This window comes from Neopsephotus bourkii, unplaced genomic scaffold, assembly GCF_033783945.1.
Source record: "Neopsephotus bourkii isolate Nb327-2 ecotype Australia unplaced genomic scaffold, CSIRO-AGI_Nbou_v1 NB_196, whole genome shotgun sequence".
In the NCBI taxonomy this organism is placed as follows: domain Eukaryota; kingdom Metazoa; phylum Chordata; class Aves; order Psittaciformes; family Psittacidae; genus Neopsephotus; species Neopsephotus bourkii.
This window is the reverse complement of record NW_026900709.1, coordinates 4900452-4927979: the sequence shown is the minus strand read 5'-3', so window position 1 is coordinate 4927979 and position 27528 is coordinate 4900452. Positions and strand designations below refer to the sequence as shown.

General features: G+C 40.7%; 3 protein-coding genes across 3 annotated transcripts; 1 reads left to right on the top strand and 2 right to left on the bottom strand.

The window, feature by feature from the left end:
* Positions 1 to 281: 281 nt before the first annotated feature.
* MAIP1 (matrix AAA peptidase interacting protein 1) lies at positions 282 to 7420 on the bottom strand. Its single transcript, XM_061377190.1, has 5 exons — positions 7061 to 7420; positions 5376 to 5447; positions 3571 to 3697; positions 2307 to 2457; positions 282 to 525 (listed from the first exon to the last, which is right to left on the bottom strand). The coding sequence occupies exons 1-5, from the start codon at positions 7376 to 7378 to the stop codon at positions 447 to 449; spliced, it is 747 nt and encodes a 248-aa protein (XP_061233174.1). The 5' UTR covers positions 7379 to 7420; the 3' UTR covers positions 282 to 446.
* Positions 7421 to 7562: 142 nt separating this feature from the next.
* On the top strand, positions 7563 to 16769 carry TYW5 (tRNA-yW synthesizing protein 5). Its single transcript, XM_061377670.1, has 8 exons — positions 7563 to 7770; positions 9108 to 9262; positions 11562 to 11631; positions 12491 to 12535; positions 13058 to 13195; positions 13910 to 13997; positions 14509 to 14625; positions 16379 to 16769. Exons 1-8 carry the CDS (start codon positions 7663 to 7665, stop codon positions 16633 to 16635), a joined length of 978 nt encoding a protein of 325 aa, XP_061233654.1. The 5' UTR covers positions 7563 to 7662; the 3' UTR covers positions 16636 to 16769.
* A 5068-nt stretch (positions 16770 to 21837) lies between these two features.
* Positions 21838 to 26539, bottom strand: CUNH2orf69 (chromosome unknown C2orf69 homolog). Its single transcript, XM_061377174.1, has 2 exons — positions 26124 to 26539; positions 21838 to 24878 (listed from the first exon to the last, which is right to left on the bottom strand). Exons 1-2 carry the CDS (start codon positions 26454 to 26456, stop codon positions 24039 to 24041), a joined length of 1173 nt encoding a protein of 390 aa, XP_061233158.1. The 5' UTR covers positions 26457 to 26539; the 3' UTR covers positions 21838 to 24038.
* Positions 26540 to 27528: the final 989 nt, after the last annotated feature.

The window sequence follows — 27528 nt, the reverse complement described above, 5'->3', positions numbered from 1 at the left end:
TCAAAATGAACTGCTGAGGCTAGACAATCTAAGAAGTCCATCTACCTCTATTTAATCTGGCATATTATTCAGTTACATATTGTACAGTCCCTAGGGAAGAAAGAAACAGGAAAATAACTCAGAGGGGCCACCAGCCAGAAAAGTGTTGTTTACCTTCAAGCAGAACCATTTCTTCTCATAATGTAAGAAGTCAACATACCCGTAATACTGGCCTGTGTGAAACTGTGCTGTGTAAATGCCTTGGATGAGCATCAGTACCAATTAAACTTGTACTAGCCTGCTCCAGGGAAAAGGCTTTATTGTAATGCCGCAGCACAGAGTAAGTTTCAGGAACAATTTTGGGAAATGAAACATACAAAATTCATCCCTCTTTTGGACGGGAAGGGGGGTGGGGGGAAGAGAGACCGAACATCTCCAGTGGTACACAAAAAGACTGTAGAAGGTATTTATTCTAATAGCCTTGGATGTTCAATCCGTGTAATTGTCCAGTCTGGTTTTGCTCCTTCTGTAAATTCCCTTTGGAACCTGCAAAAGTAAAGACAGTAGATGCAGAGTTGTTAAAATTTACTTGATCCTTAAATAGCTACTAATACCAACTAGAAATTGTGAAGAAATACTTTAATTCAAAGTTATTCCTTAAGAGCTCCTTAGACTCTGACGCTTATGCCCCAAAACAGAGTATCAAAATTAATTCTATAGTAAGAAACAGAGTGCACTGGCTTCAGAGTATTTTGGTTGAGATCCCACAGACAGCATCAAGCAGCAATAGTAAAGACCCTGATATCAAGAAAGCACTCAGTTTTCATAGCAGTAACTATGAATATGGCTCTGTGTCAGATCTTCATCTCCAAATAATGGTTTTCATTTAATGGGACGGCAGCTGCATTGTAAAAGGAAATCACATGCTATGCATTCTACCTGAAAATTTTCATTTTTACTGAACCATGCTTTAAAAGTAAATTATCTTCAGAAATACACTGAAGATCAAGCTAACAGTATCAGTGAATCTCACAGCTGTTACTAGGAAAATGAAACCCTCTTTTCATACAGTCTTCTTCCTTTTGTAGTCATAATGTCTCTCTCCCTGATCATGTCAGTTTTGATTGCTGGCCATCTAAAGATAGGCCTGAACTTCAAGCTGAATATTCACGCTCCAAGCAACCTGCACATTGTCGACACAAGCAGTATCACCTCAGTCCTTTCCAATTACTTGCAAATCCACTACTGGAAACTGTCTTCTCCAGACACCCAAATACTTAACAGTAGGCTTCCAAGGCCTGCAGGATATTTTCTAATTTGAATTTAGGTTGGCACTGTTAATAGCAGAAGAAACACATACTTGCAGAGATATTTCTGCTAGCGATTAGGAAGATATTTAGGGCTTTATGTAGACTCTTGAAGTTAATGGAACCTCAGAAGCCTCCAGATGTAAGGAAGATTCTGAATTCAGCTAAGGTATGGATCCACAAAAATCTATCCAGGCAAAAAGCACTGGTGTCCTCAGAATGTTTCCTTTGTTTCAGAGCTCCTCATCAACTAGACCCATAGTCTCACCATTTCAAACATGGTTGTTAAAGTCATTGATTATGTTGCATTTCTCACACAAAAATCCTCATTTCTCCCCTAATAATGTTATTTTCAGTACCTTTTGCCTGCTGTGCAGGTATTTCTGCACTGCTCCAACATCAGTACACTAACACAGACATTATTTACAAGCAGTCCTATGAAAATTCCTCTACACAACGTGTTCTTTGAGTACTTGGATCAGAGTGGTATGAACTATCTGAACACCAGGTGATGTTGCCTTGTGCTAACCTTCTGCAGAAAGCATTTAGCTAAATAAATTCCTCTTCATGAGCTACTTTTTCAACTAACTGCAGTTCTGACTTCTGTGTGGAAAGTGACAAGTCAACAGCACCACACCCAACCTCTTGGCTTGACTGCATTGCTCTTAGCTGTGCTCTAAGAGATAGAAAACAAGGACTGATATTGGCCTATTTCCTGAGAGCTGTAGGAGTGGTATAGGAAAGGACCAGAAACCTCATTCGCTGCTCCAACTACTGCTCTTCCTGATAAGAGTTCCCACTAATGTCAACTCAGAAGCAAGGCAATAACACAATGACTTTAAGGGGTACTTAAAAAAATTGGCGCAGTGGAAAGCTGGATGAGAACTTAGATTAGAATCAAGGTAAATTAAAACATAACAAGTTCCTGCACTGCCACAGTGTGAATGCCTTCAGTTCCTGAACTGCTTTCCGTGCAGCTAGCCCATGCACATGAAGAGAAAAAGGGACACGTAAACTTACTCATAATTTGCTGTTAAAAGATGTTTTTTTTCTTTTGAACTTTCATCTCCAAACACAATCTGGAAAACTTTGGTTTCACCTGGTACTTCATCAGGTAGGTTAGCACCATTCAGATACCAGAAACACATCAAGATGCTAACAAACTTTCTTCCTGTTGGAAATAAATCAAAGCATAAGGTAAGATCTTATGTTTCTCATTGGTCAAATACTCCTATTTGTTACCTAGCATATATTCTAGTGAGACCCTGGAAGGGCAGCTGACTTCAGCCATAAAGAATGCGTGATAGAGTAATAAGTGATAAAGCTAATTAAAACCATATTCATGCTGTTTAGCAACACTAAAAATGTACTCTGTAGAAAGGTATGTATTTTACCATGAGTATCATGTGATACTGTACGTAATCAAACCGTGTGAAAAAAGTTAGTTACCAAAGTCCAAAGCCAACTACTGATACTATGGAAGTATGAGAGTAGTTGAAACTCAGGAGCAATCTAGGACAAATAAAAAAAAAAAAATCCCTATGTCCCAAAAAAGGAAAAAATTTCACTGGTCTAACAATTTTAAATGCTCATTGGAAGACCCATGGTTAGACTACAAACTGTCTCTACTGTGTCTGATAGTGACCTGAGCTCTTAATGCTGTAGTTCAAACCAAAGAAAAAATTATTTGAGCTCATCACCAGCTTCAAAAGTCCTAGAATAAAGTCTGTTCCATGAAACCAGAATAGAAGTGAGGACAGCAAAATTTATTTCATTATTCAGCCTTCACTATTCTTCTTGGCAGATGTATTTTCATTCCTGAAGCAAACGGCTTTCTGCACACAGTACAATAATTGGTTTTAAGTGGTTTGAGATTGCTAAGGACTAATAATATGAAAAATCTGAAATTAAAAAAGAGGAATAAGCAAAACCTAAACAGAAGTCAAAATGGCACCACAACTTACTAGCAATAATCTCTCAGTTTCTGATTTAAAAGGAAATCAAGGAACTGTACATAAAATCATAGAATGGCTTGGGTTGAAAGGGACCTTAAAGATCACCTAGTTCCAAACTCCCATGCCATGGACAGGACACCTTCCAGTTGACCAGACTACTCAAAGCCCCATCCAACCTGTCCTTGAACACTGCCAGGGATGGGACAAACAGAAAAACAAGGAACAAGAAACAGTACTCAAAACCACATCTGTAAGGAGAATACCTGCTTAGTAGCAAAATCAGGAAATAAGACTGCCATTGCTGGAATGGTTTAGAATTCTAAACATACCATCATCATCATAGTAAATGCGAACATCTCCTTCTGTTGTGTACATGATTGAATCAATGTCAGCTGCTAAAGCATCCCTGTGGCTGTCAGGGAGCAAAGAAATCTTTTCCTTCAGCACCTGAAGTACCTAAATTCAGAAAAACTGTCACTTAGTTTTTCATTAGGAAATTGAAGTAACAATCCTTTCAACTGCAGTTAATAAAATGAGCTGTATCATGTAACATATACAACAAAAGTGAAAAACACTGGGAAGCTTAGGCTCTCCTAAAAACCCTAATTTGGTGATATTAAAGAAGATCCTTTTACTGCTCACACCAATGAAAACTAAGTATTTTTAAAAAATGTCTAGAAAAGGTACTGTCAAAACAGAAGTTGCAAGGCCTGTATGCCCAGAAAACACCAGATCATGCTTACACTCTGCCTTCTCACTGCTGATTTGTCACTATGTGTTTATTCTTTAGCTTTCGATTCATTTCTTAATTACCTTTCACAAATCCGTTCGATTACCACTAAGTTCATCTTTGACATTTTGTGACCCACATTCCGATTAGAAAAACTTTAGACATTTGCAGATCAGAAAAGACTGAAAAATCATTGTTCTGGGACTTAAGTTCCATACCACATTCCCAGACATGGTATGTGGACATCCTAAGACCTACACAGCTGTGTTAAGTAGAAAAAGACTGTGGTGCACAAACTGAACATAGACGTCACCTCAAACACCATGAAAAGGATATGTCACAAGGAAGGATGAAACTGTGCAGCAGTTATTTTTAATTCATACTCAGTTTTTAGCCTAACTAGAACTGCCATTTCTGGATAACAAACAAATCCAGGGGTCAAATGGAAGCAAGAAGCAATCTTCACTAGAAGACATTGATTTCGAGTATATTGTGCAGGTATTTGGCACTGGCCAAAGCAACAACAAAGTAGTGTGGTATCACAGGCTCATCCATTACATGCTCTGGTTAAATTAGGTCTCTGGACAGATGTTAACACGATCACCAGAAGAATTTAGGATGAGCAAAAGAAGAGGAGATGCTTTTCCAAGACAACTGTAGTAAACAAACTCACGTTTTATGACTATATCCGCTCACAAAGAGAAGAAAGATTGTCCAGTGGGATGCAGTACAACAGCACCAAATTTTCTTGCAAAGGCATGGGTGGCAATAGGGCAGGCCAAGCTGACACCCAGTAATAAAGCAGACATAGGTTTGAAGTATCTTCTCTCCTAACTATGATGAATCTTCTCCCTCCATCCCCTGGGAAGGCCCGACAACTTCAGCCATTAAAAACTCATAAAAACACAGAACAAAGAACACCAATGTCCAACTAGCCAGGCCAGCCACACCCCTGAGACCATGACACAAGACAGAGGGCTTCCAGCTGAAACCAGTAACGGGCTGTATGATCTGCCTGGGGGTAGAATGGATTAGTGCAGCATGGATGAGCAAAGCATCAGCTCTCTGCCTACGCCAACAGAGGTATGTAATTCCATTCACCATCCAGAACCCACTGCCTTACAACCCTTTCTGGTACACCAGCAGTCTTTCTGGCAATTGGTGCTTACCCCCATGGCGAGAATTTTTGTTTAATATGGTAACTTTAAACTAAGTTTCATGCCTTGAAAGTAAACATTAAAAAAGCTACAGGACAAACAATCGCTTATACATTATCGTTCAGCATTATGCAGTTTTTCCCAAATCAAACCAAACTGGCATTATTTGTAGATAATGACAGGCTAAATGTATGTTACTTCATAATGGAAAAATCAATGGCTAGAGTGAGACATAGAAAACATTTACCTCTGCTGATACAAGTTCATCCAGCAGCTCAAGTTTACGCTGAGACAGCAGCTTTGAAACAACAGAAAAGGCCTACCAAAAAGAAAAAAGGAAGAAAGAGAGAAAATGAGATGAACAAACAACATTAAGCTGGCTTATTTTTCAGGCAGATCTATCATTATGTGACAAGCTACCCAAATATTCCAAGATTTAAGATTTCAATGTTTGCAGAGTGCATCACCACTGAAATGGAAGCCCTGCAGCATTAAAACAGTGATTCTATGAACTGATAAAAACATGAGGTTTCTTTTCAGTCTCTCATTTAAAGCATTAAAACTTTTGACAACAGGCACCTGAATGCGTAACTTAAAAAAAAAGAGGCATTACATACAGTAATATACATAAGCTGGTTTTATCCTTTTTGGTAATTCAAAGAGTCTATATCTTTCCCTGTAACCATTTTGTTCCCCTGCCCCTTTTCCCAGCCTTTCTCCTGGTTTCAGTCATAACAGAAGCTGTAGTTTTATAAAATTTCTTCATAAACCTGGTTTAGTCTTTAAACTTCAGGAAACTAAATTCCCTTTTCCTCCTTGACTTCACAGGCATTTGCACTTAATAATGCCTTCATATATTAAAAAAGGCTACATATGAAACTCAGAGACAGTGTTTAGGACTCTGCAGCAAGTACAAACAAACCCAGGGCAAGGTAAACCAGGTGATTCTGCATGCATAGCACCTAATTTGGTGTAGGTTTTTTCTGTCTCTCTTGAATTGCTCCCAAGCATTTTAATGTTCTGTGCCCTACCCCCTGGAGTGTTATTTCAAGCTAACATTTTCTGTTTGTTCTTTAACATTAAATGCAATTAATTGAAGCTTGACAGAGGTTACACTGTATGTTTTATGTTATTAGCTTTGAGATTACTTACCTTTTGACACACACTGTTGACAATGCTCACTGAGTTCGTAAATTTTGAGAAACAAATCTATCATAAACTCATAGAGCACCATATTTGAAGGGACCTCAAGGATCACCTGGTCCAACCCTTCTATGCAAAGCATAAACTAGACTAAACGTCCCAGCACCCTGTGTGCAGCTGCATCTTAAAAGTGTCCAACACTAGGGAGTCCACCACTTCCCTGGGCAGATTCCAATGGTTCTTTGTTCTCACCGGGAAAAATTTCCCGGTGCCCACTTGGAATCTCCCCAGGAGTAACTTATGCCCATTACCCTTCATCTTTTCCATGTGATTCCTTATAAAAAGGGAGTCTCCATCTTTGTAGCTACCTTTTAAATACTGGAACATGGTTATAAGGTCTCCGTGGAGCCTTCTTCTCTCAAGGCTGAACAAATCCAGTTCTCTCAGACATTCCTCATATGGCACCAACTCTATACCTGCCTAAGCATTGTCATTTTGGGAAACCAGGTAAAAGGAGACACATTTCCCCTTAGAGTCTTCAAAACACTGGGCAACACGTTCCTTCATATTACTCTGGGGAATGGGCTCAACCAGCTCATTTTAATGCTGGAATCTGGGAAAGAAAACAGTAAAAGTCTGAAGAACGGCTACCTCCGACGACCACTGGGCACTCCTCCCCTCAGGCAGGCAGGCAGGCAGGCAGGCCGGCTGGCCTGCCCTCCTGCTCCCCCTTCCCACAGCACCGCGCCGGGCCCGGTGTTCGCGCCCCGCCGCCCGCCCGCCGCTCACCTGCTTGGCTCCCCGCGTGAACTCCTCAATGCTGAACTCCTGATCGAAGTAGAGCCTGATGAGAAGGTAATAGAAGCGGGTGCGGAGCCAGGCGAAGGGGCTGGTGATCCTCACCACCACCACCCGCCGCTGCGGACGCTCGCCCTCCGGGTCCTGCCCGGCGGTGCTGGCGAACCGGGCGTGGGCCCGGAGCAGGCCCGAGGCGGCGGCAGCGGCGGGCGGTGGTAATGGTGGTACCGGGGGGACTCGGGCCGGACGCGGCGCCGCGAGCGCGCGCACGAGCCAGCGGCAGCGGCCCGTAGCCGCGCGCAGCGCCATGATGGCCGCTGCCGTCCCCCCGCCCCGTCCGGTCCGGTCTGAACTCCCGCTCCGCTGGAAACAAGAGCCGCCGCCACTGGTTCCATCACAGTGGGGCTTCGTCCGGAGGTGGCGCCGGTTTGGTGCTTGGCGGTTCCGAGCGTGCTAGTCTAGAGGAGCATGGAGTCACGCTGGGACCTGCCGGCTCTGCCGCCCTTGCCTAGTGGTGTGTGTGGGGAGGGAGGCAAGGAACGTTTCTGCGCGAGCTCTTCTTCCCGGGCGGGAGCGGTGGAAGGCGGACACGGATGTGTGGCGAGGGAGCAGTCATGGAGCGGCGGGAGCAGCCGGTGGAGCTGGTGGAGCGGCTGAGCGGCGTCACGCGGGAGCGGTTCCTCAGCGACATCTACCCCCGGGTACGGCTTGGAGCAGCTCCGCAGGCCCAGCCGAGCCGCCGGGCCCGCGGGCGCACACTGGGTGTTGTGGGCCTGCGGGAGCAAGCTCGGACTGTGCGAGGAGGGAAGGGGAGGAAAGGCACTGCGTTTCCTGTGGCAGCCTGGCAGAGTTAGTGGAGGCAAACCGCAGGCTGCGGGTTTACGTGTTTTCCTGAGGAGCCATTAAGTTGAATATGAGTTTAGCGGCCAGGCAGATCGTTTCTGAGCTGCTGGCAGACTCTGACAGCTGGTCGCTCCATGAGCTCGTTTCCTTTAGCAGTAGTTAAAAAAAGGTGTGATTGCTGGTTTTGTTGCTTTGTTATCGCTGCTTCCTGTTTATTCTCCAAGATCCCAATTCAAAGCAAAGGTGTCTCTTCCTGATTTTTATTGCTTGCTCTGCATCAAACCTGCTTGTGGTTGTCAGTGTCAAGGAACCTTAGTGGAAAGAACTTTCATAAGAGCATAGAGCATTACCATAGCAGATGCTGTACAGCTTAGAGCACAGCTCCTGTGAGGAGTGGCTGAGGGAACTGCGAGTGTTTAGTCTGGAGAAGAGAGGGCTCAAGGGGGGACCTTACTGCTCTCTACAACTACCAGAAAGGAGGTTATAGTGAGGTGGGGATGGTCTCCTCTCCCAGGTAACAAGTGATAGGACAAGAGGTGATGGCCTCAAGTTGTGCCCGGGGACTTTAGGTTGGATATTTAAAAAGATTTCTTCACAGAGAGGATGATGAGGCATTGGAACAGGCTGCCCAGGGAAGTGGAATCACCTTCCCTGGAAGTGCTCAAAAACTGTGTAGATGAGGACCTCAGTTACCAGGTTTAGTAGTGGTCTTGGTAGTCCTGGGGTAAAGGTTGGACTTGATGATCTTAAAGGTCTTTTCCAACCTACTTGATTCTATGATTCTATGATTTTAACTGTATGGTCTCTTTTGTCTATTTTCTGCTAAGAATGGGCTAGACTGACTAAAGCTATTCCTTAGTCCAGCTAGATACCTGGGCCGTTATGGCCCAGCACAAGGTGTGTGTTAAAATTGTCTTTGCCCCTCCAAGTCTTTCCTTACCCTGCTAAGAAAGAGGATATAGTAAATAGAGAAAGAACCCCACTATCTACTGCATTTTGTTTCAGCATTCAGCATTCTGTTTCATACTGGTTGTGTCTGAATACATCAGTTATGACTTTGTGTAATGGGTCCTGGTATTCAACTGGATTGTTTGTGTGTACTTGGTTTGAAAAATTAATTCTGGGTTTTTTGAGATTTTGGGTCACTGCAATTATTTCACCATTGATTTTTTTTTTTATGTTTTTTGTTTATTAGAGAAAGCCAGTAGTGCTTAAAGGGATGGAACTCGGAGCTTGCACAACCAAATGGACAGTAGATTACCTGAGCCAAGCCATAGGATCTAAAGAAGTGAAGATTCATGTTTCTGCAGTGCCACAGATGGATTTTCTCAGTAAGAACTTTGTGTATAGGTACTTTGTTCCAAGGCCTCTTGTATTTTAAAGTCATGTGCTTGTAACTTTTAGACGTACAACGCATCTGTTTGAAGCTGAGGGTGACAGCATGAAGATACTTTCTGAAAACTTTAAATTATGTATCAAAGTGCTGTCCTTGACTTCCCCCTCTTCATGTCACAAACATCTCAACACCCTGAATAAATACTACAATGGTGAAAGAAGGGGCCAAACAGGGTCTTAAAAGTAATGGCACAAAGAAGTGTTATAAAGATATTTTGACAGAGCACTCTGGTAGGAAATTTGAGCCTGGCATAATCTGGCATTGGTAAGAAAAACAAACCAATCCCCCTTGCTACTATTGATTCTATGAATACCCTGATCTGCTATTTTGTTCTGGTTATATGGTGTGTTTTCAGTGTTACTGAGTAGAGCTAGTTTCTGACTCATCATGTGTCTGAACCTCTTTGAATGCTGGCATGTGGCAGGCTTGCTATTCCACTCTAGGAGGGATGTTACTGATTAAACAAAGCTTTCAAAGTTAGCATGTGCAGTTCTCAGAGTGTTCAAACTACTGGATGCCACACGTTTCACCAGCTCTTTAATCTTGATGTGGGTCACATAAACTCTTGATCTCCTCTGAAGTTCCTCTCATGTAGATGCCAAAACATTTTTTCAGGGTTCATCTAATCTCAGTCACTGTGGTGTTCTTCAAGGGAAAATGCCTTTATTTTGCTTCTCGTTTGTTTTCCTTAAGTGGGAGCAAGATGTGTTCAGTCAGCTATTAAGCAGGCAGAAGCATATGCTATAAGTGTAAACAAGCTACAACTCTCTATGAGTGGAGCCTGTTATTCAGAGGAATAACACTGCAAATTTTGAGTCTTTTAGATTAGCTCATACTTGAATGATTTTGCCTTATCACTATATTTTTATTTCCCTGCTTTATTTTGTTTCTTTTCATAATACCTCTTATTGTGAATTCACATACAGTTGCTCTGGCATACTAATTTTAGCAGGTTTGTAGACAGTTGTATAGAGGTGCTGTGATGGTACTTCGTTATAAAGTTCCAGCTACTTCACTTGAAATTCAGGAAGCTTTGACCCTTTCCACAGCAAGCCCCTCATTCTAATATGAAGGGAGAATAAGCAGAAATAAAAGAGTAGAAACAGAAGACTTAATGTGTAGTTCCATGAGTTTAAACTGATTCACATGAGTAGTACTGCAGTAAGTTGTATGCTTCTACCCCTGTCTTTGTGTTGGTTCTGGAGCTCATTCAGTCAGGTTGTGATGTGCTGCAGAAATCTGAATGGTTTTCTGCTGGTTTAGCTTTACAAGCAGATTCACCGTCAGGACAGATGAGTGCCAGTGCTAGCATAAGGGAGAAGATTGAATGATTAGGGTAAACAGCAAGGGCAGAGCTCTGGCAGCACCAGCATGCGTCAGTTTAAGCTCTTGTAAAGTTGTGTTGTCACTTTCTTCAGTAGCAAATGTAAGTGGCATGATGTAACAGTTCAACTGAAGTCAGAGGTTGGGTTTTGTTTGTTTTTCCACTAACTTTAGTTGTTGTATTTGACTTTATAGACAAGTCTCAAATGTTTAAAGAAGTGTTCTGCAGGTCACATTCTGGTAGAGGCATAAAAAGATCACGAAAGAGTTTGCTTAAGGATAGTTTCTTCTTAATCCTGGGTACTTGGTGGTTGCTTGAAATGTGATGTTTGCATGCAGTCTATTCGTTATCCAGTGACAATGTGAGATGGTGAGTTAAATGAACCTAACATTGAATTCATAACAATGAATATATGTCCTATTACTACTTGGTTTGCCAAAATCTGTACTCATTTGGAAAGCTCCCATTATTTAAATAAATGTGTGATGTTCTTATTGATTTCAGAGGGACAGGCTCTAATGCCCAGTGCTTCTTTTTGAATCTTCTGAAGTTATGTTTAATAAATTCATGGAGTTGGCCTGGAGAGTCTCCAGAGGTGCCTTCCAGCCCCAGCAAATTGGTGATTCTGTTGGGATACATGGGAACAGTTTACTAAAGTAGTGGTTTGTAAATGTAGGATTTCTGTCTCAGTAGAACTCTTTGAACATCCACTGCAAACACTGATGAGTCATAGAATCATAGAATAGTTAGGGTTAGAAAGGACCTCAGGATCATCTAGTTCCAGCCCCCCTGCCATGGTCACCATGTTAAATAAATTGGGGAAAAAAAACAGCATATTAAATCTTCAGCTTATGATTTTAAACCTGACATTTACAGGCCATGTGTTGTTTCATTGATTCAGTATATAAATGTAAATATTTGTATTTCAGAACTTTGCCTTTTGATGTATTTGTACGAAGAGCAGCTGAACTCAACCACAAAGAGTACTTTCTTTCTGAGGTAACTTCCTTAGTGTCACAGTTTCTTCTGTTGGTTATTTTGCCAGTATATGGAAGAGAAAATGATGAATTGTAAATTAAAGTCTTACTCCAGTAAAGCACTTGATCTTAGATTTAAGTGTTTTGTGTGGCTTGGAGCCAAGAGAAGAAGTATGGGGAAAAGTATTTTTATAAGAAGTTGCTTTGTATGTGTACAATATGGTTAACTTCAGACATGCTGTTTCTGTTAACAAAAACTGCTTACATGAGCAAACATTCCAGCATAAAAGTTAGAAATCAAACCTTGCTTTAGAATAACAAGTGTATCATTTGCAAGAAAATGTTGTGAAGATATTTTAGCATGTGATTCCATTTGGTATCAAAATACAAATACTGATTAATTGTAATGTAATGTAATTTGTGAGTAGTGGTTTTGTGGTTATCTTCACGTATCAGAGGGATAGAGGGATTTTGAGAGAACTGTGATTAGGAAGCAAACAGTTTTGAATGCAGATATGCTTTTTGTCTTTTATGCTAGGTAGTATGCTGTAAGTTTTGAAACCAATTGAAATAGCTTCCTGCATCAGTATTGTGAAGAACTTAAGTTACAATCTTCATTTGCTTTGAGTCTGTTCAGTAACAGCAACGCTGAAGCAGTCTCCACCTGCTTTACTCTTCTGCTCTGTTAACATGTTTTTCCCATTTCTCGAGATGAACAGCAGGGATCAGTAAAGGCAGTGCAACAAAATAGCTGAATTTGTAAATGCCATTTATTTATATAATTTTTTAATGAAGCTCTGCTGAGAAAATACAGAGTTTTCTAACGTGTTTTTAATTCTTATTCTAAAACCAAACCAATTTTCTTTTTGTGTTCTCTTCAGGATGAAAAGTACTATTTGCGATCAGTGGGTGAAGATGTTAGGAAGGTAAGTTATTTGAAATGAAAGTTCTAGTACTGTAAAGTTACAGTTTGTGTATTTTTAAAATCCTGCTGTCACCCTCTGGCTGCTTAGTATAGAAAGGCAGCTTGGTTATGGTCAGTTGGCCTGTGATTCGGACTGGATTTAGGTCAGAATATTTAAACCTAAGTGTCTAAAATAGTTGCTGTTATACAAGAGCTTAACTGATCACTGAAGACTACATTCTTCACCTCCCATTTTTTTAGCTTTTCTTGTAAATTAATATTAAAGGATCTCTGATGATCTCTTGCTTCGTCAGTGTGACTTCTAGCAGCCATGGCTCAAAGCAGCTCTCTGGCTATTCTTACTAATATTGTTGACCAAGTCAAGGCTGGAAGGGTGACCACCAAAAAGCATTGCTCTTTTCAGCTATTCACCAAGGCTGAAGATGTAGCCCCATTTTTCATATGATGAGAAATGATAGTGAACTGCTCCCTTATTTTAATGTGCATATATGGTTCTATAAGAGTTGTATCCTTTTTATTTCAGGATATTGCAGATATCAGAAAGCAGTTTCCTACTTTGGCAGAAGATATTCAGATTCCAGAATATTTTGAGAAGGAACAGTTTTTCTCTAGCGTCTTCCGCATCAGCTCATCTGGATTGCAGTTGTGGACACATTATGATGTAGGTAATGTATGTGCTTAACGTTAAATGTTACAGATGGCATTATGGGTTGAGATATCAAAGTGCAAATCTCTGACAAAATTCAGTTAATGACGGACTTCACGTGTTTCTGAACAGTGAAATGAATCAATGCAGTGGTACAGTGAATTTAAATAGATGTATTGTGTGGTCATGATATCTTACTGGTTTTTGTCTAATTCCATACTTGCAAATATGTTTGATTTTTTTGTGTTTCCCCCCCCCCCCTTTTTTTTTTACTGTTTTCAGTCAGTTAAAAATCTGAAATAATCATGAAAAATAATCCTTTATCAATAGAACATCAGCAAAATGAGATAGGGGTAATACTGGAAAAGGAACAGAATCTTAAATATGCCTTGTATGATAATTTGCTGGTTTATATGTCTAAAGTATGGTATGTCTTTGTGTTTTAAGATGAAAGATCTCAATTCCTAATTAAGGAAAACCCCAAAGTTGTTGGAAAGCAGTATTGTGTTTCCAGATATACTAATTGTCAAGAACGTGCAGCTGAAGGGATACAGTGACTTACATTCTTGAGGTTATTTGATTAACTATGTGTGGAAGCTCTTTTAGCTAATTCCTAACATGTGAAAGTTTTTATAATTCCCTCTTCTAAGCTGATATTTTAGATTAGTGGCAGCCTAACTATTCATTCTTAACTCTTGGCTGACATCTCTCTTACTATGCTTATTCCAGGTCATGGATAACTTCTTAATCCAAGTAACAGGGAAAAAACGAGTTGCTTTGTATAGCCCTCGAGATGCACAGTATTTATATTTATCAGGTATGCATGTCTTATCTATCTAGTTCAGATTCTGGTGATCAGAGTTGCCTTTCCAGCTCACAAGCGTTGCACTGTGGAAAAAAGAAGTCACTAACAGACATCTTGATGTAAAAGAAGTCATTGGGTCCTCTAACTCTGATCCTGTTTGCATTAGTCAATTGTAGGCCATTGTAGGCATTAGAAAAACTGTAAAGGAGCATAGCAGCTTCCCCTGGTTCTGTTTTCCCCACCTAACTGTGCAGGAGTACGGTGTTCTGTCTGGATTCAGAATGGTATTTTAAACATTAGAGAAAGTGTCTTTTGGTGTTACAGGAGAAATATAGACAGCAGGAGAACATGTCTCTTCAGTAAATGAGGAATGCCATCAGGTTTCCCTGTTTTTTAGAAGAGTTAGAAAAATAAACCAGTATTAAATTTGATTTAAGAACTGCCATTTCAAACAATGTGATAATGCTTTCTTGCTGTTGGAAGAGTAGGAATGTTTATTCATTGCTTGTAAAAACTTTCCTAGGCACTAAGTCGGAGGTGCTAGATGTGGATAACCCAGACTTAGAGAAATATCCCCTTTTTGTGAAAGCCAAGCGTTATCAATGTTTTCTGGAAGCAGGAGATGTGTTATTTATTCCAGGTAAGTAAGAAAGAATTCCTGACTGCAGTGTGTTTTTTTGAAGTAGTTTTGTTTGCAATTTCACATTTTAAGGGATGGTAAGGTACTACTAAAGCATGTCTGTGTTGTAAGTAGGGGCATCTAAAGACAAAACATGTCTACTTCTTCTAACTCTACTAATTAGCCTAATAAAAGGTATTATTTTATCTACAAGTTTACCTTCCTTCAAGATTACACTGTATGCTTCTGAATTTGTGTCTTAATAGATAAGCATTATAAACTCAACTTATTTCAGTGCCCTGAGTTTTCTAATGGCAGAATGAGTGAAGTACCGTTTCTGTTCTTCTAAAGCCCTAGCACTTAAGAACTGTGAGGCATATGATTTGATGAGGTTTACAGATGGTAGAGTTATTGGACCTTCTAGGAATTTATAATCACCTTCGGTGGATTGAAGGACAAGTCCTAATCATTTTTCTGCACAAGCAGAAAATGCAAAGCTGCTTCCTGGGCTAAGATGACGAAATTCTGGTGATCAGCTGAATTACTCTTATTGAACTACACCTACTTGTTAATCTGTTATTTAGACTCATTATGAGATTGCGGCAGATACTTATTCTATTGCTTTTCATGTTATCTGGACAACATAAACAGGATGGCAAACAAGAATAAGGTAGATCTTTTGGAAGTTTTAAGGTATATTCTTTGTCTTAGACTTTTTACTTAATTTTGAACTTACCATTTATGATTCTTTCTAAAGAAACTTTTGATTACAGTTAGGAAAAGGTATGTCACTGTTGCTAATGTCAGTGTACATAATTTCTGCTTTGTTCTATGCAATGCAGACATTAGTTTGGTTTTGCTAGTAAATGTGCTGGTTCAAACTTAAAACACATTCAGCACTCTTAAGAGTGGCTGGGGAGAATAGGGATTTTTGAGTCCAGAGAATGGTGCTTGCTTTGTCAGCATTCTGGAATGTATATCACTGAAAAAAGATGCTTTTTGAGAAATGTTTGTGATTATTACGGAGAAGGTAGAAGCAACCCCTCTTCCGAACCTGAAAGAAGCTTCATGTTTGTTTCTCAGAATAAGATTTTCTATGTCTTCAGCACATACAAGCACCTAAACTGCAATAAGCATGGCATTCAGTCTCTTAGCTTAAAATTGAAATAGGTTAAATATACCATATTGTATTTCTTTTTAAAATGTACTTGATGAGGCAAAAATGTCTTTGCTTCCTTACCACAGCCATGATGATTCAATTGAAAAGCCTCACGACTTTACAATGAAAAAATTAGCAGAATGGAAATTGCCCATCTTTTCATAGTAGAAAGTTGCTAATCTCATAGTAAAAAACAGTTCCATAGGGTGATGTGGCTGACACTTGTGGTTTGCATTACTGCTTGGACAATGTGTGCAAAGTTAAGGACTAAATCTATGAAAAGATACCTGCATTTAAAGTAGGTATGAGTAAACAGGGAAAATGTCTTATTTTCACCCTTCACATGCTTATGGTTTGCTTATATTTGAGTATTTGTTTATACTTCCGCACTTGTTACTTTTGTGTGAAGTTGTGGATTGATGTGAATATCTTGAAAAACATCTTAAATTTGGTACATCACAATATACTCAGGGATGACTATTTACAAATAAACAAGAAATACAGCATTTGAGGCTTTCCTCAGCAAGATCTAGTTTGGGTGATTCTGACACTTGTTACAAGTCACTTGGAAGTTTCAGACAGTCATTTTAACTTTAGACATTCTTTTTCCTACAGCTTTGTGGTTCCACAATGTAATTTCTGAGGAATTTGGAGTGGCCCTGAATGTCTTTTGGAAGCACCTTCCTGCTGGTTGCTATGATAAGAATGACACTTATGGGAATAAAGATCCCACTGCAGCCTCTAGAGCTATACAGATCTTGGACAGGGCCTTGAAAACACTCGAAGAACTACCTGAGGAATATAGGGATTTTTATGCTCGGAGAATGGTGTTACGCATCCAAGAAAAAGCCTACAGGAATGACTATGGATAAGACTCGTTTTAATTCAGCAAGCTCCTGTGAAAGTAGAAAATTGTATGTTAATATGGAAACTGTCCATATGTACATACATAAGCTTTCTGCAAGACCAATAAGAACTGTGTTGATAAACATTCATCTGTAACAAAGTTTATCTGGTAGACTTTTGAATTCATTTTTCCTCATGCGCAGTGCGTGCACATTCTGCTTGGTCTGGAGTTGGTCTGTCTTCTACAGGGATGCATGTATTTCAGTGCCTGAACCTACAACTCTACTTCTACGGAGTGTTCTACTTACGTTTTTCTTAATGACAGTTTTGGTATCTGGGCTGGGCTGACAGCATGTATGCTTAGAAGTAACTTTAGGTCTTTCTGAATGCTGTCTCATTTACTAAAGTTTAGGAAAGCCAGAGTGGTTTCTGAGGAGGTCTGAGAAAGCCGATTGGTAGTGGTTTGTTTGAAGTCATGGTTTCTTTGAGTAATAACCTAGCAGTAACGGGGAGTTTCTGCTCCCCCTTGTGGTGAAACTGAGTGGTCATGGGGAAAAAAGCAAAAGCTAGTAATGCAAGGCTAAGCTTGGAATTGTGCAGCAGCTTCACCTCAAGGTAAAATGATTTACTCCTTTCCTAGCTGCATTACGTATTATGCAGGAAACCTTGCCTATCCCTTTACCAGTGCAGTCAGGTGGCATTGCTGTTTCTGCAGCTGTGAAACACTTGGACCTTGTGTGCCCACAAATCCATACAGCTACCAGTGCTAAAATATGAAATTAAGTTCCTAGTTATGGAGTAGATGTAGAATCTCTTGGGGAAGTATTTGAGATGCATTCTGTTATCATATGAAAGGGGGTTGCATCACACCTTTTGGGATGGAGCCTTTTGTACAGGCATTGTAGATGGTTACTTTTCAGCACATTGTGGTGCTTACAAAAGCCTTATGAAATAAAAAGATGGGCATATCACAGAAAAGATAGTCATTGTCCCTTTGAAATCCCTCTGATGTTGCTTGTGCTGTTTGGGGCATGCAGCAATTATCTGACTTAAGTCAGTTGGTTATTTCTAGCAGTGTTTTTTGGGAACTGTAACTTAGCTCTTAGACTAAATCAGTATGTTAATAAAGTGATGGGGAAAATATCTTTATGCAGAAGAGCTGGACACTGCAACACTGTGCAGATTATTCTTCTAAACCTGTTCTTCTTGGCAGTTCAACACAGTGAAAATAGTCTGCTACCATGTGAATGGGCACCCGGCCATCTTAATGAATAGGCTTGAATGGAACCAGCCAAGCAATTCAGATGGGCATCATTGTATGTTCTGAGGGTAGAATTTAAATTTGGGATCACAAATAGGTCTCCCAAAATTTTTGTTCTAAACCAAACAAGGACTGTTTGTGCATACTGCTGAGACAGAAACTGTTAGGCTGGGGAAGCCTCTTGGCTTTGTTGTACTGGTAATATTGAGGGCCCCATCTGAATTGCAGAGGTGTACAGAGCATATTCTTTGCGTGTTAGGACTGAATGGAGAGACTCAGAGAGCCTCCAGGGCTAGACAAAGCTGTGTGCCAGCACTGTGCCTGAATAGCTATCCCTTTAAACTCTAACCACTGACAGTTTCTCAGTATGCTGGTACAGGGAAGTACTGTACCGATCCCTCATTCTGCCATTTCTTAATGCTCCATTCCCAAAACAGAGGTCCTAGCTTAGTGTTCTCAGAACCCCTCAACATTCACATATAAATATGGAAAGTTGATGGAGCAGCAGTCAGTGTATGAACAATCCACTTATGTCTCAGTTTGTGAGAATAATAGAATCACAGAATGGTTTGGGTTGGAAAGGGCCTTAAGATCATCTAGGTCCAACCCCCTGTTATGGGCAGGGAGGCCTCAGCCAAATTTGTCCTGGTTCATTGTTCTTTTTTCCTCTGACCAAAATGTATCTTTCCAAGCCAGAGACTTACATGTCTCCATGCAGACAACACAGGTGTTGTAGATATTCTGAGACAGTAACTTACAAGAGATTCTCTGTTGCTGTCACTCAATAACCAAAGATTCCAGTGCTTTAGAAGGACAGGTGAAATACTAGATCTGTTCTGACAGTTATCTGAGTTTGTGGTACACTTGTATGTTAAGATTTCTTGTTTTCCTTTGAGTCAGGCTCTAGGAGTGGGGATAGATTCTGAGCTCTCTGTGTTGTAATTCCTGAGAGTAATGATCTCTTTTAAGTGGTGATTCCCAAGAGAAACAAGCATGGATTACTTCCTTTCCAATTGTTTAGATCCAGATCTGTTCTTAGTCAACATTTTTAACAGCAGATTGAAAACATTAAAAGAACTGCTCAACCATGTAAAACATGTAACTGCACATGCGATGCTATGTTCATACAAAAAAGCTCAGAAGCTATTGCTTGCAATAATAACACAGATCATAGTTATGGACAATTTTTGCTGTGAAAACATTCATATTTCAGCTGTCAAGCAGTGCGTGAATTGCTTAAAACTTCAATCACACAAAATCAATGGATTTCTCATGATGGGGAATCAGAAAGAAGGGCTGTGCAGAGAGCATGTAAGGTATGGAATATATTTATCTGATACCCAGGCTTAGGAGTATTGCTCAGAGTGTAAACTCTGGTGTGGGAGAGACAAAGAGCCTTGTTTTGCACTTCAGCACTGCTATGACCCTTGACTGTTTTCTGTATCTTGCAGCAGAGCTTTCTTTAGAAACAACTCAGCTCTGAAGTGCCAAGTTTAACAAAGCAAACTAACAGTTGTGACTGAAAGTGCTCTCTGAAAACATAATGAAAGAAGGAATATTTATTCTGAGCCTTAGAGTGATGGCATTCTGCCCCTTTTCAAGTACATGAGATGTTTATACACGTGAAGTAAAAAAAGAGATGATTTATTTTTCCCTTTTGTTTTGCCAGATGCTTTTCTGGTCATTTGGTTAAGTAGAATTTGGCATTCCTTGAGTCATTTAGGAACATATAATGAAGCCCTAATGGCAGGAAACAACAACAAAGCCATTACTACTTTATAACCCACCCTGCATTACATGCAAAATGATTGCCGGAATCAGTTTTCCACGGTTTCTGAAGTGATGTGGAACAGCTAATCCTGTGCAAGTGTTTTTTTTTGTCAGAGGGAGGAGTGAATTATGCTGATAATACTGATAGAACTAATTTAGTTAGGAACTGTGTGCCTGGCACTGGGAGAAGCAGTGCCTGTCTGCCACATAGCTGTTATATGATTTTGCATTACTGGCTTAACGACTTCATGTTATTTGAGTTAAAACCAGTCACCTTTCATCTGAACAGAATTAAGAGATCAAGAAGACCAACAGAAAGTCAGCTTTGGTCTTAGAGTCTCCATCAGCAGTGTTTAAATGTGTCTAAATTTTCATCAGGTTGTGAGCACCAGAAGCAAACTTTTCTTTTTAATCTACCATCCACACAAAAGTGAATTGTATTTCAATGTAAGATTAAAAACACTGTGAAGAAGTAACTGCAAAGGTGATTTGAAGCACTCTCTTGTCTGGGTTGCAAGTCTGAAACATGGGCTCTTGTATTGCACAGGGACGCCAGGCAGAGTTTGTGTTTGTGAACTCTGCTGACCAGTGATGTACCTGAAAACATGGCTCACAACACAGCACACACCTCAGAATTTTTACTGTTCTTTAACTACTCTCTTGTATTAACTGGTAAGACCCCATGTAATTTAAAATGCGCATTCAAGGTAAATGGATGGGTATACTTTAATCTCGGTACTTCAACTTTCAGTCTGTACGAGACAACGTATATTACTTATCTGCAGAGATGAACAAACTGTTAACATAGGAAAGACACCATCATATGAAGCACCCTAAGAGGGAAGAAAAAACAGACGTTTTCTTTCTGCAAATAGCTCAAAGAGAACCTATTGGGAAAATTGAGTGCGTGACCATGAACAACCACTTTTAGCTGTAAAGAGCCACACTTGTAACATTCTAATTCCCAAACTGACTTAGCAGACTTATTTAAAATAATTCCTATGCCTGTTTAAATACACACCACTCCTGCTAGTTATATCCATCAGCAAGAATAATTTAGTAAGGTAGAACATGGTAATCTCACCATAAAGTGCTTGTGCTAACGTAAGGGAGGCAGCAGAATGTTACCGATGGGAAGACAGAAAAGATGGGTCCTTTCAGCAATATGTTAAGACTTGGGCCCTTCATCACCTTTCAGAATTAGAGGCAAACACTGATTTATGAAGCAGCATTTACACAGATGCCTATAGGGATGCTGGGGATGGACTCTTCATTAGGGACTGTAGTGATAGGACAAGGGGTAATGGGTTAAAACTTAAACAGGGGAAGTTTAGATTGGATATAAGGAGGAAATTCTTTCCTGTTAGGGTGGTGAGGCACTGGAATAGGTTGCCCAAGGAGGTTGTGAATGCTCCATCCCTGGCAGTGTTCAAGGCCACGTTGGATGAGGCCTTGGGTGATATGGTTTATAGCGAGGTGTCCCTGCCCATGGCAGGGGGGTTGGAACTTGATGATCTTAAGGTCCTTTCCAACCCTAATTATTCTATGATTCTAAATTAGTCCTAGATATGAAGGTTACCAAAATTTCTAGTATTTAAGATGCACGCAAAATAAAATCAAATAAGTCGTATAGAAATTTGAACAATTTCACAGAATCAAGCCTTTAAAAAAAATTTAACAGGCACAGCTTAAAACATTTTAGCTTTCCTCAAAATCTAAGAATGTCTTGTCTGTTGTACAAGAAACGAGTATGTAGTATGAAGAATACCAGCTATTACAAACCAGGTTGTATGAAGGACTGTGTAATGTCACTCATTCTGGTCAGAACCAGAAATGCCTTGAACTACATCTCTGTATGTTGACTCACTGAACTTTATGTATTTACATCTAAGCTTATTAAAAACTGCCTTTACAGTTAACATTCAGAAACAGGGATATACAGACTATGACCCATTTCATCTTAACATAGAAATGCTCACACGCATGGATACTTCATGCTAGCTTTTCCATGTACACGAGATGCCAGTAAGTTGTTGCAGAGTTACAGATGCTGGCCACACAAACACTTTTCTTCCTTGAAGAAAAGCTAACAAATTTGATTTATTTTTTTTTTAATCTAGGTCTATATAACACCTGATAAAGCTTAATCCATGAAATTTAACTACACATTCCTTAATGGCTTTGCATTCACATCAAAGTGGTTTCACCCATCAGAAGTAGTTTATTTTCTACATTGTTTGCAAAAGTTATTATTAGCATGCTTTGTAGTGAATGACAGAGGCACATTCCAACAGAGTACTACCACTGTTTAGAGAATGAAAAACAACCGATCAGTCTTTCCTCCACAACATGAGATCTCATAACAAGATTAGGTTCACAACAAAGTGCTTATTCTTCAAATTAATACGACACCACTTGAACTTATTTAGCAGTTATTGTAAGCAGCCTCCATCAAACAGGTTAATATTTTCATAGGGCAGACATCCAGAAACTTCTGAAGACAATGTCAATATTTTAATAGCTGATTCCAAAAGCTTGCACCAGCCTGCTCCTGCTGTTTTGGCTGGCACAGAACTGTTTAGAAACTGGTCTATGATCTGCACTGTTATTGGACAGGGCAAGTTTTAGCATACCCAAGTTAGTCTGGTCAGTTTGAGAGGGCAGCTAGATCAGTGGTGTGTTCTGTGGTTTTGTTGCTATTTTTTTTTAAGTTTATTTTATGAGTAGATAATTACAAATATTCCAAGCTATTTGTAAGCTTCCCATTAAAAACACTTAGTTAGGTGACTCATATTTCCTATACAGAACAGAGAGGCATGAAACCTCTGCAAGAGTTGTGAAAACACTGTCTCCAGGGAACCTTGTAAATTTTAATGATGCCAATAGCAGAAAAATGACCCGGGACTTTCCTCCCACAGTGTAAGAGTCACAGAAAGCAAGAAGCAGGGGAAGAGGTTGCTAAGCCATCAAACATAGGAGCAGTGAATAAAATGCCTTTTTTTTGTAACTGAACCACAATAGTTTATGTAATCTTCACGGTGTTTTGTATTCCTACACTTTCAGCATATCCAAAACCATTTTAAGCTGTTCACTGTTAATAGCTGCAGCTGTCTTTAAGAGTTACTATAAAATTTATTTGTAGATAACTGGAAAGTTACTTAAAAACAGTAGAAAAGTTTATTTGTTCATCTTTCAGTACTTCTTTCTAAAGAACATGCAGGTTTGGGGCCTGAAATAGACTGCATCTTTTGTATCTGATTAGTCCAGCTTTGTGTTTAATTAGAGGTTTATTTTTTTCCTGTATGAAAATTAGGCTCTGAAAACAGATTCTTGTGTGGCTCTAGAAGCAACCAATGCAGTACATTTAAAGGAGATAATAGTTCAAATCCCCAAGGCATTGTGAAACAGCTACAGTCAACAGTCTAAATTTTTTTTTTATGCAACTTGCAATATGTGAAATTCTTACAGCTTGATTTAGATCAACATCAATGCAACAGTTAACAAGGAAAACCTCATCAGTCCAATACAGGGATATGGACACCTCTTGACATGAAAATACAGATATTACTGCTGGTCCTTTGAGAAGTTAGTCAAAGCAATAGCAAGGTATGTTGAAACAGCAATAAGCCACACACTCATCAGCATTCTTGGTCACTTAACATAGCTATGTCAAAATTTTCAAGCCTCCAGGTGACATGGCTATCACTAGAACATAAATACAATGAATTAATGGAGTTTTATAGCAACAAAAAAGGGAAGGCACGCATAAGGAATTAAAACGGATTGGCACTATTATTCCAAAGGTAAATATTTGTGACTTTGTTTCAGTTAGGAGAAATGTTACAAAACTGGAAGATTTAATTAACTAATTATAAGTGTTCACCAAAGTATATAACTAAGATTCTAACAAGCTCTAACAATTATAGTTTTCCTTAAGCCAAAAACCTAACCTCACATTTGTTAATGACAAAGAGCAAAGCTTTTAACCCTACTAATACTAAACTGAAGTATCCTGACATTTGAATGTCTCTTGAGTACTTCAAACTACCATTAAAGGCAGTATATGACAGTAGATATCCAAGACTAAAAATTTTGCCAATAGCTTTAGAATAAATGTTCACATTTAACAAAAAAAAACAAAAAAAAAAAACCAACCATGCATAGGATAGTTCTTCATAACATTTTTTTCTAGGAATAAGTGACAACATCTGTTGTAGATATGGGGTCCCAACCTCCCTTTTAAACTACTGAAATGTATATACAGTATCTATCAGCAACACAGGACTGATCTAACATTCTCTTCAGACAGCATCTGCACAAAGTTGCAAATCTAGGTGAAAACATTTACAATGTTAAAAGTGCTTTTACAATGAATACACTATTTAGATACATAAAGTTTCAAAATACTTCATGAACTCTGAAATGGTTATCTAAGGAGGGAGCATCATCAGCAAAATGTAGTTGATCGTTTACTTCTACACCAAATCCTTCAAGTATCTGTACAAATTTCTCATGCTCTCTCCCAATCCATGACCTCATTGTGTCAAACACTTGGTATGGCGTAACATGAGCATGAACTTCAACTCCTGTCTCCGCAAGTTCTTTCAGCACTTCAGGGTAAGTAACCCAAGTATTGCTTCCTCCCGAGTGACCACCATCCAGCCAGTAAATTGCTTTTATGTTTTTTACGAAGGCATCTGTATTCTTGTCTTTTTTAGCTTCCTTCAGCTCATAAAGTAGCTGGTTCAAAACCACACAACCTTTACTGAAGCCAATCAAAGTAAACGACGCTGCACCTACAGCAGATGGTACAATGAAGTTCACAGTGGAATTATTAGAGCATTCACAATCTCTCTCTCTTTCTGTGGATGAGGCACCATTTGTTGTAGGAACAGACTGCGGCTGTGATTTACAAGCAGCTATTTTTGCATCCTTGCTGACACCATGCATGCTTTTCTGGGACAGCAGAATATTCTGAGAGAGTCTGAATGCATTAACTAGCAATGCATGGAGATGCTTGAAAGCTCCAAAGTCTGTGCTGTGCTCTGGTGCTCCAAACATGTTGCTCACCACGAAGTTGTCATAACAACTGAATTTGTGCAGATGCATTCGAGAACATTTTACAACCCAAATGAAGCTATTAGGGAACCGGCGAGCAAGTATGGTCGCAATGTTTTCAAAACTCCAGTGGTCCCACTGACAGTTTTCTGGGTGGCAAGACATGACGTCATGATAGTTCTGAAAAAGTGAATACAACACATGTTACTACACTGTGAAAATACTTCAGCTCTGTCCAGTGTACTTACATGCATAAGAAAGGACCGCAACTAACAGAGAAACGTGCGTTAGAGAGGTGCTCGCTTGTTCGGCTTCCAGACCAAGAAACTGGCATACTTAGATTTACTTATTCTACTTTAATATTTATTACCATGCATTTTTAATACCCCAATATTAATGCAATAAAAATGAGCACATGAAAGTATTCATTATTTTTGTTTACTTCACTCCAAGAGCAGATAAAAGTATTATTCAAGTTATTGTGACACAGAATGCATAATTTTGCTGTATTATCTCCACCTGAACACTGATTATCTTATTATAACAATAGACTTAAGACTTTGTAATAAGTTTTATATCTTTTATACAGATTAAAAAAAAAGCACACCAAAACCATCTTATTCATCTATAGGGAATCTTTACTGTTCACATCCATATGGGGCATAAATGGAAAGAAATTAACACCCAGACCATGAAGGATCCTCACCTCTGCATTCATAATGGCAGAGAATACCAATTGATTTATTTTCTTAAGGAATAAAGCCATACCCAGGAATGAAAATCAGAAAGGTTTTCTTAGGCCATCCCAAGCCTTAAAATGAAAATCTACTAAGTTTTGCACATTTACCTTACAGAAAAGGAAAGGTTTTTCCCTAGAACAAAAAGGCACTAACCCCTGCTTTTGAGCAGTAATGACTTGTGAGATGAGCTGACCCTCTGTATGTTACAGAGGTCAACCACATGCTTAGTGACAGCACTTCAGTCTCTTACTTGTCAACTCTGATACAACACGTGCCATTCAGGACACACTGAGGGAGCAACAGCGCCCATGAAATACCGCAGGATGGTGCCTGGGATGTTTGTACACCTGCACAGAGACGGCATGCTAAACCTGATAAGAAGAACTTGCCATTTTAGGATTTCATTGTCTTTCCTCTGATGCTCTTTGACACTTTTTCAGATACTGCCATCACCGCCAGAAACGTCAATCTCAAGCAATACCATAGAAGACGACTCCCCTTCCATTGCTGATACATTTCAGGCTTCAGGAACGGCTCATTTCCGCTACATTTACCGAACGGTAACGAGCAGCCCAGAGATGCTTCCCTAGGGAAGCGCTCTGACTACCGCCGCGGGATCCCCGGCAGCGCCGCTTCCCCGCTCCAGCCCGCCATCGCTTACCGCCCGCAGCCCTCCCTGCCGTACCTGCACGTCTCCCGGGAAGTAGACAACATGATGCTGTTGCGGCGGGGCCGGGCCGCGCGGGGCCAGCGGCAGCAGCAACAGCAACTCGTTAGCCCGGTGCGGCTCCGCGCCCGGCACCTCAGGCAGCCGCAGCCACGGCGGGCTCAGCCGCGCTGAGGAGAACCCCGCGCCGCTGCTGCTGCCGCCGCCACCACCACCACCAGCACCCGCAGGCCCCGCAGCGCAGGCGGCCGGCACCCCGCAGAGACTCATGCTCTTGCCCAGGCAGAGAACAGCGGGGCCGACAAGCCCCCGCAGCAGCGAGGCCGCGGCCGCCGGGCAGCGCCTGCTCATGGGAATGCCAGCCCCACACCCCGGCAGCTACCTCCCTCCCGCGGCCCGACCACGCTCCACTGTGCGCCTGCGCACTACCACCCCCCCCCACTCCCCGCCTGGCCTCCATCTATCGGCACCCCCTCCAGAGACCCGCCGGAGGCGGAGCAATGGCGCGTCTAACAGGCGTCCGTTGCGGCCATAACGTCACCGAAGCCTTTAAAAGGAGAGCGGCGGGAAGCGGGAAGACGTGAGGTGGCGGCCGCGCAGGCGGTGGGGTTTAAGATGCTGAGTTTCTTGGGTGCTTCTGAAAGCATTTTCACGCCCTGTGCTACGGTTGGTTTGGGCACCAGCGCTCCACCACATGGGCTCAGGTGTGGGCTTGTTCCTGGGAGCTATGAGGCTCCTCAGTTCTCAAGTTATGTGGTGCCCCAGGTGAGCTTGTGCAGCTGGCGGCCCCTCAGCCTCACCCTGCCCCTGTGAAAACAGAGTTGAGGTGGTGGTGGTGTCCAGCTGGTGTCCTGCCTGTGCTGCCTTGTACTGAAAATAGTGCTGGGCTGGTGAATCTTAACAGAGAGGGGCCACTGAAATGGACAGGGTTGGAGCAGTTCTGTGACAAAAGGCTGAGAGAGTTGGGGTTGTTTAGCCTGGAGAAGATTCTAGGGAGACCTTATTATGGCCTTTCAGTGCTTAAAAGAAGCCTATAAGAATGATGGGGAGAGATGTTTCAGCAGGGTCTGTTGCAATAGGACAAGGGATGATGATTTAAACTAAAAAAGAGAAAATTAAGGCTGGGCATGAGGAAGAAATTACAACAAAGGTGGTAAAATATTGGCACACTGCCCAGAGGTGGTGGATGTGCCATCCCTGGAGGCACCCGAGGCCAGTCTGGAGGCGGTTCTGGGCAACCTTGTCTAGTTGAAAATGTACCTGCTTGCTGAAATAGTTGATGTTTGAAGGTCTTTTCCAACCCAGACTCTTCTGTGATTCTATTCTATGATTTATTTCTCAAATGTTGGTTGTATTAAAAAGCCCCAAACCAACAATCAGCCAAAATCCTATATGCTTACTGTACTTTGGCTATACTAGTGCT